Genomic DNA, 14,412 nt, shown 5'->3' with positions numbered 1-14,412 from the left:
ATAGCATTTAGCAGACATGCTGTTTTTTCCCTTCGTATTCTGTCTGTCTTAATATGTAATGGATTTGAATTAAGCGTCTGGATGCCTCAATTTCCATGTAATAATAGTTTTTTTTCACATTTCAAATTCTGATCAATAATTGTCATGAAGAGCCACCTGGGGTGACTGTGATCTCTACCAACTAGATATCACCTATAATAAATCCCAGATCGCATGAACATTGAGAAGGGAGAAGATCAGAAGGATTGACAAAAGAAGGAACGGTGTACTGGGAAAGGAAAACAACAAGGACTTGATGTCACATTACAACAGAGAAGGACTCTTCAACCCTGCGTACCATGATAGTGAAACTCTGGAAATCGACAGGAGGTTTGTCTCCAAATTGACTCGACTTTTAAAGTAGACAAGAACATATAATTGAAAAGTAATTTCACTATCACGTATTCAAAAAGCTTGTGTACTTCAACAGAGAATGGTATGTAAGGCATTGTGAAGTGACAGAGCGGAGATAGCTGTGTGCTCTCATACTATTTAAGGACACCAAGGTAGGCAGACATGGGTTTAAAAAGTGTGGTGGTTTTGTTTATCAAACAAGAAATTGTGGAATTTTTTAATGAATTTGCAAAATAAGAAAACAGACATACAAACAATGTATGGATGGTAGATGGACGGATGGTAAAATGTCAGACTGAATTGTGGACCTCTCTCGCTTTTGTATGTAAATAAAGCAACAGTAGAGGTATATCCCCTACAGTACATGAATGTAGGAGATATGGTTATACCATCTTTCTACACAGCATAGCAAACCTGAGCAAAAGGATTATTAATACTGAGTGTTCATCTTGAGTTCTAAAATTAGTCTGTTCCTTTATCAAGTTAATCTCAGTAGATAGCCTACAATGCTATTCACAGCATTGATAAAGATGAACAAAAATACTGAATCGAACAAACATTACAACTCCTGAGTTATAGATTAATTTAAAAATGTGGAAACTATTTTACTTTACTAATGATTTTTTGGAATCAAGCATTGAACCCCTTAAAAAATTGAACAGAAAATCTGTGTGATAGCAACTAATCTAATCAATTACATTTGGAATTGTTTTATAAATGTTTTCAGGGCAAAAATACTGAAGATTTTAGCAGAAGATTTAAATGCTTTACAATTTAATTACTGACAGAAACATTTGAACTCTTCCTACTGTTTTTGGTATTCTGTCATTTGTTGTTTAAACAAAGAACATATTATTTCCATTGCTAAGTGAGAATTAAATAACATTGTTTATTATAGCCCCTCCAGAACGTTTCATCATTACAATCCGTATGAACGGGACGTAGAGCCCTGGCAGCGGGGTATGGCAGAATGGACTCCTCCTGAGGCACTGCCCCCCTACAATGAACCGGGCAGGTACCCCTGGGACCACGGGGAAGAGAACTGGAGGGCCACAGACAACATGGCGATGGGCTTCCTTCCCCACCCGAATGGAGGCCTAAGCTGGCAGCATGACCAGGGTGAGTGAATGAGACTTGTATGGATGAAGTGTGAGCGGACCATGACAAACACAGTGGGCATTTGGGAATCTGGTGAGGATGAAGAGACTGCTGTGTCCAGTGGGATTGCTGATGGTGTAAAAGTAAAGCATATTGTGTATGTCATGTCATGACCACTGCAGTAAATACCCCATATAAATATCTATATTTTATATTCAGGCTCAGTTAACAATGGGTACCAAGCTGATTCTGCAGTGGACTACTTTACAGCCCCTCTGGAAGAGCAGCTACCCTGGACTCCACACATGGGTGAGAAACCATGACATTTCATTTTCACAAACAAATGATTCTGAATTTGATAACAGTGACCAGTAAGCAAATGTTGTAACAAAGGCATTGCAATGAATAGATATGAATTAAGTACACGTGGTATAGAAGACAGAAATCACAAACAGGAGTCCACTCATTGCTTGCCAGAAAGAAAATAGCACCAAACTGACTTCAGCATTCTTTATGGAACTGATCTCAGAAACTGTAACATTTATTTCCATTTGCTTTTGGAAGAGAGCATCTGGAATTGAGCCTATTCATGATGAAAACTCAATACTCAAGTTGTAATACTAACTGAAAAGTTGTTAATGGATGGCTAGTTTTGTACCATAGTAATATCCACAAACAAAAACTGAGCAATCACTTTAAATTATAAAGATAATCATTGAAAGGGGATTTCCCCTTTCCCTCAAGGAAGGTCACTGGAAGGTTTTTCCTGCAAATACAGCCAGGACTGTTCATGATGTGAGCATGATTAGCAATGCAGAATAGCTTTATTAGATTGTGGACTTTTACCCTGTATGTTTTATAATAAAATGAAATGAGTGAATCACTGAGTAAAGTGAGGAAATAAATAAATAAATGTAAAAAACTGGATGTTCTGGTCAAAAACCGGATGTCTGGCAACCTTATAAGTGAAAAATATATTCTTAATTGAAAATACAGAAAATAAATTCTAAATGGATTTCTGTGTTTTTATCCATCCAGAAAAAGGGTCGATTTAGGAATAAACTGAGGAAAGTTATGTAAGACATTAGATTCAGATCTTACTTGTATAGACTGCAATAAAACACATTACTCTTTTTCACATAAAGGAGACAAAATATGCAAAGGAACTATTATCTTAATGCTGAAAGCTGCCAATAAAACATGTGGATAAAAAAAGACTATTAATAAGTGACCAAGAATAATGACATGAATAATGTGAATAAATACATAAGTACTGCATTAAGTACAGTATCCTGCTCAAGGTCTGTATGACTACATTTGATACTTTTGTGCTCTGTAGTCTTAGCGACAGGGTACACACACAGACCTGAATCAACAAGAGTGGTGCCGTCCTTCTCAACCATTTAAAAACATTTCCTTATACTGTTTACATCCATGAGACAGAGTACAGACATATTCACAGTATGGTAAGGCAATAAACCCGTGAGTAGGATTTCTTATCATGCAGCAGATTATAAAGAGTAATTTCATGTACATTGATTCAAAATGACATGACATTTAAACTCTGGGACATGCTCAGAGACATAGTGTTTTACTGCAGAATGTTTTCTTTTTTGGCATAATGCTACAGTATAAATGCTTTCACTTCCAGTGTACCCTAGTCCTGTTTGAGGGATTTGACAGGATGGTGAATGTCTTTATTGGAGTATGTGTTAAAACGTGTATGGCGCAATGTTTTTTTTATCATAATAATATATGACTCTCTCACTGAGGAATTCACATTTAAGCATATTTAATCCTTTGCTGTACATTATCAGTCTGGTTATGTTGAAGTAAAAGCAAGTAGACTGTATATTTCACAGATACAATAATGTAATTAAAAATAAAAGGATAAGCCTCATGTGGTTTGAAGTTTAAATTTGTTGTTTGATGTTCAATGATGTCTCAAACAGTAGCATTGTCTTTGTTGAAATCATTCATCAATTAGTTCTATAAATAATATACAACAGTTGAATCAAACTATAAACTATAAATTCCAAATAGTCAAATTAATTAAATTAATGCTTATTATAATGTAAAATTATACATTATTGGTCAAGTTTATGTTTGACAGCCATCCACAACTCTATCCAATATGGTGCCATAAATACATTTACCATGATGGAGTAACTACTGTGTCATATGTTCTGGAAGAATAACAGTTCCTACAATGTAATGAGTTATCATAGATTCACAATTCAATTTTAACAAATATTACCAGTCAAATCACGGTCACAATGCGAGTTATACTATACTCTCAACCTTTTCTTTGTTGGATTGATATGAATTCCATATAATTATTATAATTATAATGAATTATAATTACAAAAGTGCATTATTGGTTTGTAATGTAATTGGTTACATCGTGCCAATAGCTGCCCTGTGTTGTCAGATGAGTCACTGCGACAGAGAGGAACAAGGAGAATGAGCCTGTTTCCGGGTGGTGGCGTAGCCCTGGGCAGACTGGGCTTGACCGAGGAAGATATCAGGGATGAGATTGAAAGCGGTGAGCATTGAGAAAGAGATGTATAGATTGTGTTGATTTTATCGCAGTTGAGATAGGGGATAATGCCACAGGACACGTGTTGCATTCTAACTTGTCATACACTGTTTTCACCTGGCTCCTTCACATTTATCATTTCCCATTCCTGTCATATCTTCCGAAAATATATCCGAAAAATAGGGAGTATATTTAAGTTTTGTCAAGGAAATATAACTCCTTAGGAAAGGGTAGAATATTAAGCTATACATTTGGGTCAAGAAGACGACCCTTTCATTTTGGAGGCCATTTACCTTTAAAAAAGGGAAAAACATATTGGTACTGGTAATATGTCTTCCCCTTTTTAAATATGTTGGCTCAAGCTTGGAACACCGACTTTCATTTGAACTACATAAGTGTATTATATTCCTATTGAACCATCTATTAATAGCTATTTCAAAGCAGGGACACGCAAAATTCACATAGATGCTATAATGTTATGTTCAACAGAGGAGCAAGACTTGGTGAAAGAATTAGTTGCCATGTCATCCAGGGACCAAATCCAAGCCATACGAGTGCTTCAAATGAACCTTCAAGACAAAAGAGACATTAGGTAAGCCAAGTTGCAGTATGTCAAAGCTCAAATATCCTTTTCCTTAGGGTTAGTTAAATATTAAGCCCATTAACCCCTGGCCAAATTCCCACTGCATCCCGGATGTAAAAATATTGTTTGCACAATGATAGCTGGCTAAATAATACTGTCATTAACTGGTATCATACCTGTAGTGTGAGCCCACCTGTAGTATTCGTCTCCACCCTGCTCCATCATGTATACTGTTACCAAATATGCAGGTTCTGAGGTAATCACAACACATGGAAAAATACACATTACTATGACACAAAATGACACGTCTGAACTGCAGGAAGACAGGATAAATGATGTACACATTTTAGATGTTGTTTAGTAATCCAACACATGTTCTGTTTTCACCAGGAGTCAAGTACTTGCTTGTAAATCCTCCAAGGGGGGCGTCAAGCTGACCTGCCTTACAGACTGCAATGAGCAAGTCTCTCGGGTGAGAAACTGTTGCACAGGACTTTCTTTTAAAATGAACACCTCATATCTGCTCTGTCTGATGGAGAGTGTGGTGTTCACAGCACTCCTACGAGGTGGAAAATGTGTGGAATTAACAGAAAGTGATAGAGTCATGTCTCAGATACTCAAGCAATGTGAGATACCAAAGAAGTTGGCTGATGGCCATCGCAAATTTACAACAGATGCACTCCACTACAGCAACACGCACTTCATAAACCCATGCATATGTGTAATGTGTGCTATGCCACACTGCCCATTTCCCCCACCACTCCAAGTTATTTTACCTACTGACAGTTATTGTTCTGAACTGTCCCTTTCAGTCCTTCCGTAGGTTTGGAGCCGGCATGGTGTCAGCCAGACAGGCGATGAAGTTGTGGGGGGGCACCATGAAGGAAATTGGGGGCAAGTTCGGCACCAGCGTCCTGTCCTATTTCCTTTTCCTCAAGTGGCTTCTCATGTTCAACGTTTTCTCCTTCCTGGTCAATTTTGGCTTCATCACTGTACCCCAGCTTGTGCAGCTGCCTAACATAACAGGTCAAATGGATTTCATGGGGCTGGAACTCCTCACTGGAGCTGTGAGTTGTGCCACATTTGCATTTTACGTCCTGTAACTAATAGCTTCATGTATACATAGGCCAAGAACATACACCAATGAGCCAAAACATTATGACCACTCACAGATGAAGCGAATAATGTTGATTATCTCATAACAACAGCACATGCCATGGTCTGGGATATATTATAAGGTAAATAAACCATTGGTTCTTGTAGTCAATTGGATGCGGGAGAAATAGGCAAGTGTAAAGGCCTGAGCAACTTTGATAAGGGCCAAATCGTTATGTCCAGACGACTGGGTCAGTGCATCTCCGAAATGGCAAGGCTTGTAGGGTGCTCCCGGTCAGCTGTGGTGAGTACCTATGAGGAGGGAAAAACCAGGACTCGGTGACAGAGGGTTGGGCGACTCAGGCTCACCAATGCACAAGGGCAATGAAGGCTATCACATCTGGTCTGAACCAACAGAAGGGCTACTGTGGAGTCTAGGGCCGCGGTGGCGCAACAGGCTAAGATGCAGCGGACTTGCGGTTGCAGTTTGCTGCAGTTGCACACTGGGGATCGGGGTTCGATTCTCGGTCCTTCCAAAAGCCAAGTTTGGCCGGCTCACGTGGAGCAGCAAAATTGGCTCGCTGCTCCAGGGGGAGGGACTTAGTAGATCGCCGCACAAAAAGCACCTCGGGCGCCTCGGAATCACGGTTAACGGCATGTGGCGAGATGGCTTGAAGAAGGCGTGTCACTCTCGATAGGGCCGCTGAGGGACGGGGTGTGGGCGGTGTATCTAATACTAGCTCTAATTGAATTAGACGGGGTACAATTGGCTACCAAATTTGGAGAAAAAAGGAAAAAAATCAACAAAAAAAAAGGCTGCTAATGTGCCAGATACCACAGGGCACCTTCTCAGGTCTTGTAGAGTCCATGCCTCAGTGGGTCAGTGCTGCTTTGGCAGCACGTAGAGGACCAACAGCATATTAAGCAGGTGGTCATAATGTTTTGCCTCATCAGTGTATTCATATATTCAAGTATTCATTAGAAATAATAAACACTATGCATATACTCTGTAAATGTGAGCAGTTGTGTAAATGTGTTTTTACAGGGATATTTCAACCAGACAGTTCTGTACTATGGTGGCTACAGTAATGAAACAATTGGAAATCAACCTTCGTATGACATGCAGCTGGCATACTTCTTCACTATTGCAGCTTACCTGGTTCTGTGTGGAGTTTCTTTGATCTACAGGTCAGTGAGTGCCGCACCACGGATGCAGAGAGCTTTGGCACATGGGTGGCAACCAAGCCATAACTTAAGATAAATTGTAGTGTTTGACATTATCATTGGAGCTGTCGTCAGTTAAGATGTCTCCACTACCTCTTTGACTTTTTCTGCAGTATGGCTCGATCTTTCCAGAAGAACTATGTGTTGTCAGCTTCTGGCAATGCCTGGTGTCTTCTGTGCAGCTGGGACTTTAGTATCATCAATGAGAAAGCCATACGTCAGCGCCAGAACAACTTTCGCATTCAGCTCAAGGTGGTCTTACGTACTTACTCAGTTTTCTAGTTCAGAGTCTGTGAGACATTTGAAAAACTTTAATTCAACACCATTGTTATATTCCATCTTGTGACCATCTTGTGACCTGCTCTGATCTCAGGAGTCGCTTTCGGAAAAGGGCCAGGAGATCCACATGACCATGGCAGAAAAATTGAAACAGTTTGGCATCCACCTGGGTGCCTGGCTAATCTCCACAGGGTTGGCAGTGGCTTCCTGTGCTGCTATCCTCTTCCTGTCTCTGGACTATCTTGATGTAAGTGGCATAGTGTCATAGTGGTTAGCACTGTTGCCTAGAAGGTCCTGGGTGGGATTCCTGGCCTGCATGGAGCTTGCATGTTCTCCTTGTGTTTGTGTCTTTACTGCATTTATTCCAGTTTCCTCCAACATTCAAAGACATGCATGTCAGGTTTGGTGTGCTCCTGCCATTGCCCACAACCAAGGCACTGGTCCCTGAGAGAAACTAGAATGCGTCAAATGCAGTGGAAAACTTACCTCACGGGATTCAACAAAGTATCTTTATCAGCTTATCTCTCTCAAAGCTGTTGGAGTATAGCTAAAGTATGGACTTCAGATGCATTACCCAGAATGATGCATGGATTTTGTTGTGCTGATTTGTTGTCAATTCTGTTGTTGAGTCATTTTACATCGTAGTGCTTAACTCTGAACGTTATAGTAAAAAAACATTTAATAGAAAAAAATTGACATGTTCTGTTGTTTTCAGACGATCAACAATTCAAAGTCTCAGGACTTCTCTAGCCTGCAAAAACAAGCTTCCACTCTTCTCCTGCCCGTTGTGGTCTCCCTCATAAACCTCGTCATTCCCCTGCTGTACTCCCTACTCAAGTTTGAGAAATACTCCAACCCCCGCACAAAGATTTATGTCATCATCCTCAGGTGTGGACTGTCTTTCCAACTCTTAAAGCCCTGTTAGGCTTCTCCCTTACATATGATACAAAAACATATTGAAAATAGCTATGTTTATCTGGGTAACTAACAGAATCAAATACAATAACCTAATCCATTCGTTTGGGATATGGCATTGGTAAGGTACATCATTTCTCTGAAAACCAATTATTGAATTTTATTGAAAGAAGATGTTTTACTGAAACTTGAAAGAACTCTTGTCATACTGATTAATCTAGTGACCTAATGACAAATCATTTATTATAAGTAATAATACAAATAACATATAAATCTGCATGTAATTACTGTCAGACAGGTAGAAAGAATGGTTGATTGTGGTGATTTAGCTAGGTGGCCATCATGTGTGGCTGTGTCATTGCCACTAATAAACACAGTTTGTCCAGAAACTATTACTTGACCCATCTCTACCACTGACATTTGAGACATTGCAGTTTAGATGGATAGACACAAGCAATTTTGAAAAGTGTGTTATTACTAAAATATGGCATTCCTTGCATTTTATTTTCCTTTTTTTCTTTAGGAATGTTTTCCTGAAGATGGGAATACTGGGAATTCTCTGCTACTATTGGATGAAAATTGTTCCCAGTAAAATTTCGGTAATTCCTTTGGTATAAATAATTAATGATAAAGAGTACAAAGAGCTCATGAAGTAGTTTATGATTACAGATGTGATGCTTTTTCTCTCTCTTTTCTCTATTTTTCACTTGTATATTGTAAATATGTAACATGTATTCTGAGACAACATCCCTAATAATTAACTTTCTCAGTGCTGGGAATCCTTTGTTGGACAAGATTTATACCGGCTGGTGATCATTGATTTTATCTTCTCAATGTTTGAAACCTTCTTTGGAGAGTTTTTACGCAAGTGAGTTGGCAAGACTTTCATATTTTATTACATAATTTCAACTGTAAAAAACATTCAGCTAATTTAACCCACTAATAATTCATCCCTCACTTGGTATTGTTTTTCCTGACTCAGTATCATTGGGACCAAGTGTCTGCCACATCTGGGGGTTCCAGAGTTTGACGTCGCTCGGAATGTCCTCAACCTGATCTATGCCCAGACACTGGCATGGTGAAGCTTTTCTTCTTTCTCTCTGTTCACTGTAAAACCATGAGAGCATTTTATCACTTCTCCAAACCTTGTGTAAGCCAAACTTCCTGACCAAATCTCTCAATGTTTACCTTGTCTGCAGGATTGGGATTTACTTCTCTCCACTACTGCCAGTCTTACAGATGATCAAGTTGTTCATCATGTTTTATGTGAAGAAGGTAGGCTCTGAGTGGAACTTTAACTCACGTGACAGTAATACGAACCCTCCGTTGACACAAATACAGTGACAGGAATCTGTGTGTAGATATAAATGGCAGGTGCTCATATTGTCTTCCCTAAAAGCTATTTTTAAAACATTGCCACGAAAATGCTCCAACCCAGTGCCATTTTGTAACAATACCTTTAAAAGGTTAAGTACATGCACACGAGAAGTAAGCGGTGTGGTGGGCATGCTGTGGAGCGTGTGCCAGTGACAGCTTCAGCTGTGTTCTTTCATCTGCGCAGGTGAGCCTGTATCGGAATTGCCAGCCCCCTCATCGTTCTGGCAGGGCCGCACAGATGAAGACCTTCTTCATCGCCCTTCTGTTCGTGCCCTCCTTCGTGGGGGCACTGTCCATGGTGGGCTACACTGTGTGGAGGTATACAGTCCCGGGTGTGAGGTCAGACTGGGCAGTGTTTGTGAAAGAAAAACATGCACAGACTCATGTACAATCTGCCGTGGCAGACCGCTAGGTGGCACAAAGCGTAGGTTCAGTGTTATGATGTGTGGGTTGATATAGATTATCATGATAATACCAGTGACAGACCGGGACTCTGACTCTGCCTGATTGTACTTACACCGCAACTCACTTGGTTTATTGTACAATTGGCAAGGAAGTAGCCAATGAGAAAGAAGCACTTTGGAGAGGAGCATGTGCTTGTTTGTGCCTTAGAAAATTGACTAGAGACTTGGGACAGGTAAATTAATATGCTATGCTAATAATTGTGAGGGGGAAAAAAGACTCAAGCATAAAGATACTGACAGCCTAAAATACTGATAGCACACAAAACAAAACCATGCCAGTCTCACCCTTATGTGTGGCTCTGCCCTGTTGAACCTTCCTGCAGTCTGAAACCATCAGAGAACTGCGGGCCCTTCCAGGGCCTCAGCACCCCTTTTCAGGCTGTGGCCCTCTGGATGGAAAGCCTGAACATCCAAAGCTTCCCAGCATCCGTGTGGGCTGTTTGGATATACAACAAAATGATCAGAAGCGAACTCTTCTTCTACCTCAGCAGCCTGATAATCATGTGAGACACTTTCCTGATCATTTTCCTGATATCCTGTGAGCTTCATCACCCTGTACATACTTATTGTAAATGTGATTGTTAACATTTACAACTGAAATGTTCCATATTTGTTAGTCATTTTCTACAGTATGAAGACCCTGCTGAAAAGAATAGCCCAAGCTAGGTTTTGAAACAGCTGGTAGCCGGTTGCCCAGCTTAGACCAGCTCCATACTCATTTCAAGATGGTCATGGCTGGATTATAAACCAGGGTATAGTAAGAAATATCCAGTGTAATTGTACATTACCTTACTAAAACTGCCTCTTTTTCTCTGTCTGTCTCCTGCCAGGGTGTTGATATACTTCTTCTGGCAGGTAAAAGAAGGACGCAAAATGCTGATCAATCTTCTCAGGGAGCAGATAATAAATGTGAGTCCTTAAGCGTTAAATTTGGGACATTTCATAACTTTGTACCATTTGAACACTTCCAATTCCTTCTCTTGATTTTCTATTATATTTACCCATACTTCTTTAATGGTCGTCTGCCCTGTTCTCTCCTTTCTCTTTGCTCAATATACCTTCCTTTTCGATAATAAGGAGGGAAAAGACAAGGCCTTCCTGTTGGAGAAACTGCAGAAGCTTCAAAAAACGAAGCAGACAACGGCTTCCTCCCAACCATCCTACAGACAAATACCCCAGGTTAGTGAACTCCTTGTAGCAAGAAAGTATCAAGGGATGTCTCCCTTGATGTTTTGTTTGTTTTGGATCGTACAACAACTGACAGAGCCATTTGGTGCCTTGCATGGCAGCCAATCGCCGTTGGTGTGTGAGTGTGTGTATGAATGGGTGAATGAGAAGTATCAATTGTACAGCGCTTTGGATAAAGGCGCTATATAAATGCCTACCATTTACCATTTACCATTTCCAGGTCAACACATATTTTATTCACAGAACAATCTTAATTAAAGTTAAGCTGCTTTTTTCCCTTTTGGGTCAGTTTCATTATGTTAGTGAATAGTGAGGGAGGAACAGAACATTCTTAAGAGTTTCAGTATACTGCATAGCCAGGGACCTCTGACCAATGGCAGGGATTCTGTTCAGGGGCAGAAAGGGGCTGGAGAAAACTACAAACTATTGAATGCAGGGAATGAAACAAAGCTGAAACAAAGCCTTCCTTCATTGTCCCCTTGGGACCTGGAAGGGGCTAACTGGCTGACATGACAAGCAACTTTAGAATTGTCTGCTAAACAGAGGGCATACAATTACTTGATACTTTTGTTACACAAAAACTTACACCTAATCTTTCTATTTGTAAAACTTGACTATTTTCTTTCCCTTTCAGATCAATAACAGGTTACAGGAGATTGAACCAGATTATGACCATGGTGAGTTTTGCCTTACTGAAAAAATTACTGGGAATAAAAATGAGGGGATAAAGAATGCAAGCAACACATTATATACTTATGTGATAGGCATGAGTGGAGAGCCCACATTCTTTGGACTTACAATAGCATTGTATAGTTTTGATCATATTAATGTTATTTAGCAGCAAAAAAATATATAATTTGACCATACATTTTCTTTGTGATCTTATTAAAGAACTAATGGAGGCATCTGTGTCTTTACATCAGAGTATGAACGCTTACCTGCCTTGCCTCGCCCTGAAGAGGACATCGGTCCTTCTGGACCACCCGTCAGCAGTGCCCTGATCCAGGCCATGCTGGCCCGGCGGCGGGCTGAGGAAGACGAGGAGGAGGGCTACTGATGAAGATGCCGGCCAAAGTAAAACATTTCTGTCCAAAAAATACACAATTACCGGCCTGCCCCAAGACATGAATCCAGTTCTACCAAGAAAAACCATCACCAGTACAAAACAAGTGGATCCATGTTCCCTGCACTAACATCATGATTTTTATGGTACATATGGTCATGTATTTTTTCAGACGTTGCAAGTGTCTGCGGCATGAACTGCGGCATAGAGTGACATATCTGTAAGTGACCCAGTGACCCAGTGTCACCCTGTGGAGGGAGGGTTTCAGTCACCATTCCAGTTCATTGGTCCTCTCACCTTACTGAACAGTAAACACTTTATTATTCAAGGAAAAATGGACAGTGCGCAGAAAAAAGAGACGGAAATGGCCCCAAAAAAGGTTGTATGGACATTATTTTAGCGAATTTGGAGAGAAAGCTGCTTCGTGTCACCTATAAGCTTGAAGGCAAGCATCAGCATGTAATCAGCTTTTTGTTTAATGTTGCAACTCTTTATCTGGTAATTGCTCACAGTTCATTGTCCTGACTTTTATTTCAGTCTATCAAAGCATATAACATCATTAAATGGTAGATAATTGACAGTAAATTAAAACTTTGTATGAAGTTTAAAACACATGGGCCTTTTGGTTAGCCCAGGAAGGTTTTATTTAGATTTCTTTCTTTTAATATGTCATGTTCATTCCTATGGATGTAACCAAGAGTAACAGTATGCCTCTTGGCTATTGGCTACAGGCTACAATGCAACACTGGCATTTTCCACTAAACTGAGCAGGTGGTTAAATGCCATGTCATAGTTGTTGGGTGGTTCTGGATGCACTTAACCACCCCTACACCCTATAATGTAGCACGATGATGAGAAAAATAATTTCCTATATTATATACTGAATGGGGATTTCATGTTGTAACTGGAATATACTGACCAGTACTGTGTTGCAGTTTCAGGGTCTATGCATTTCAACCAATACTCAAACTAAATTTACACCCTTCTTCCCATTCATTTTCAGCATGAGGTTTACAAGGCTTTTGGATTTAACAAACTGTAATGTTGCGTGATAAACTGACAGGGGTCCCTCCAGCAGAAACCTTGCCTCCCTGCACCATGCTATGGCCAGTGATGTTGCTGGCTTGTCTGTCTTCACTGACATGTTATTGCAGACCAAATTACGGTCTGCGTCACTACTGACAAGTTTTGTTGTTTTTGTAAAAATGTGTAATTATGTATCAATCTATCATGTTTACCTTCTATTTACTTGTAAATTATAGTATAAATTATATTTTGAAGTAAAACAATGATATATGAAATGCAATTTTTATTTCATGAGATTTTGTATGTGCCTACTATGCAAATCTAATTAGGATGGGTGAAGGGAACACAAGAGCCCTGTTCTCCACGGTTAAGACTATCTTACGGCCTCCAGACACTCTTGCTCCTCATATGTACTCTACTGCTCAGTGTAATACTTTCATGACCTTTTTTGATGCCAAGATTGAAAATATCCACCAGCAATTGACGTCTTCTATTAACACGACATACAGTTCACTCTATTCCCCTTCTGATGTTTCTGTGCTTTCCTCTCTATCTAATTTTGAACTTCCAACTGTGGGTGAAATATCTGGTCTCATCCGCAAATCTAAATCATCTACCTGTCAGCTAGACCCCCTCCCTACTCACCTAGTGAAAGCCTGTCTACCTTCTCTGTCCTCTTTAATCACTGCTATCATACATTCCTCCCTTACCTCTGGTCTTGTTCCCTCATCTCTCAAAACAGCTGCAATAACTCCTATACTCAAGAAACCCGGTGCAGACCCTAACAATTTGAGTAATTTTCGCCCCATTTCAAATTTACCATTTCTTACCAAGATACTTGAAAAAATAGTTGCAGCCCAGGTACAAGCCCACATGACCAACAATAATCTGTTTGAGCAATTCCAATCTGGTTTTCGCTCCTTCCACAGTACGGAGACAGCCCTGGTGAAAATCACAAATGATCTATTAATGGCAGCTGATTCTGGGCTTTTAACCATACTTGTCCTTCTCGATCTGTCTGCAGCCTTTGATACCATCTCACATAACATCCTCCTTGAGAGACTAGCATCACTTGGAATCACTGGCACCTCTCTTGTCTGGTTTACATCATACCTCTCTGGCCGCACTCAGTTTGTCCAACTCAAAAACCTGAAATCACAGCCCACTC

The 14,412-nt window shown here is 40.1% G+C and overlaps 1 protein-coding gene across 1 annotated transcript; it reads left to right on the top strand.

Annotated features, from left to right (window-relative positions):
• Positions 1–295: 295 nt before the first annotated feature.
• Positions 296–12,468, top strand: tmc5 (transmembrane channel like 5). The gene is made up of 20 exons (XM_061230479.1): positions 296–369; positions 1,409–1,512; positions 3,923–4,036; positions 4,520–4,622; positions 5,004–5,085; positions 5,426–5,680; positions 6,754–6,896; positions 7,046–7,184; positions 7,306–7,470; positions 7,951–8,099; positions 8,650–8,725; positions 8,897–8,994; positions 9,109–9,204; positions 9,326–9,401; positions 9,688–9,821; positions 10,291–10,470; positions 10,798–10,876; positions 11,045–11,146; positions 11,790–11,832; positions 12,079–12,468. The coding sequence occupies exons 1-20, from the start codon at positions 296–298 to the stop codon at positions 12,210–12,212; spliced, it is 2,346 nt and encodes a 781-aa protein (XP_061086463.1). The 3' UTR covers positions 12,213–12,468.
• Positions 12,469–14,412: the final 1,944 nt, after the last annotated feature.

Source organism: Conger conger, chromosome 2 (genome assembly GCF_963514075.1).
Source record: "Conger conger chromosome 2, fConCon1.1, whole genome shotgun sequence".
Lineage (NCBI taxonomy): Eukaryota > Metazoa > Chordata > Actinopteri > Anguilliformes > Congridae > Conger > Conger conger.
Note: the sequence above shows the minus strand (reverse complement) of the source record. Positions and strands in the feature narration are given on the sequence as shown.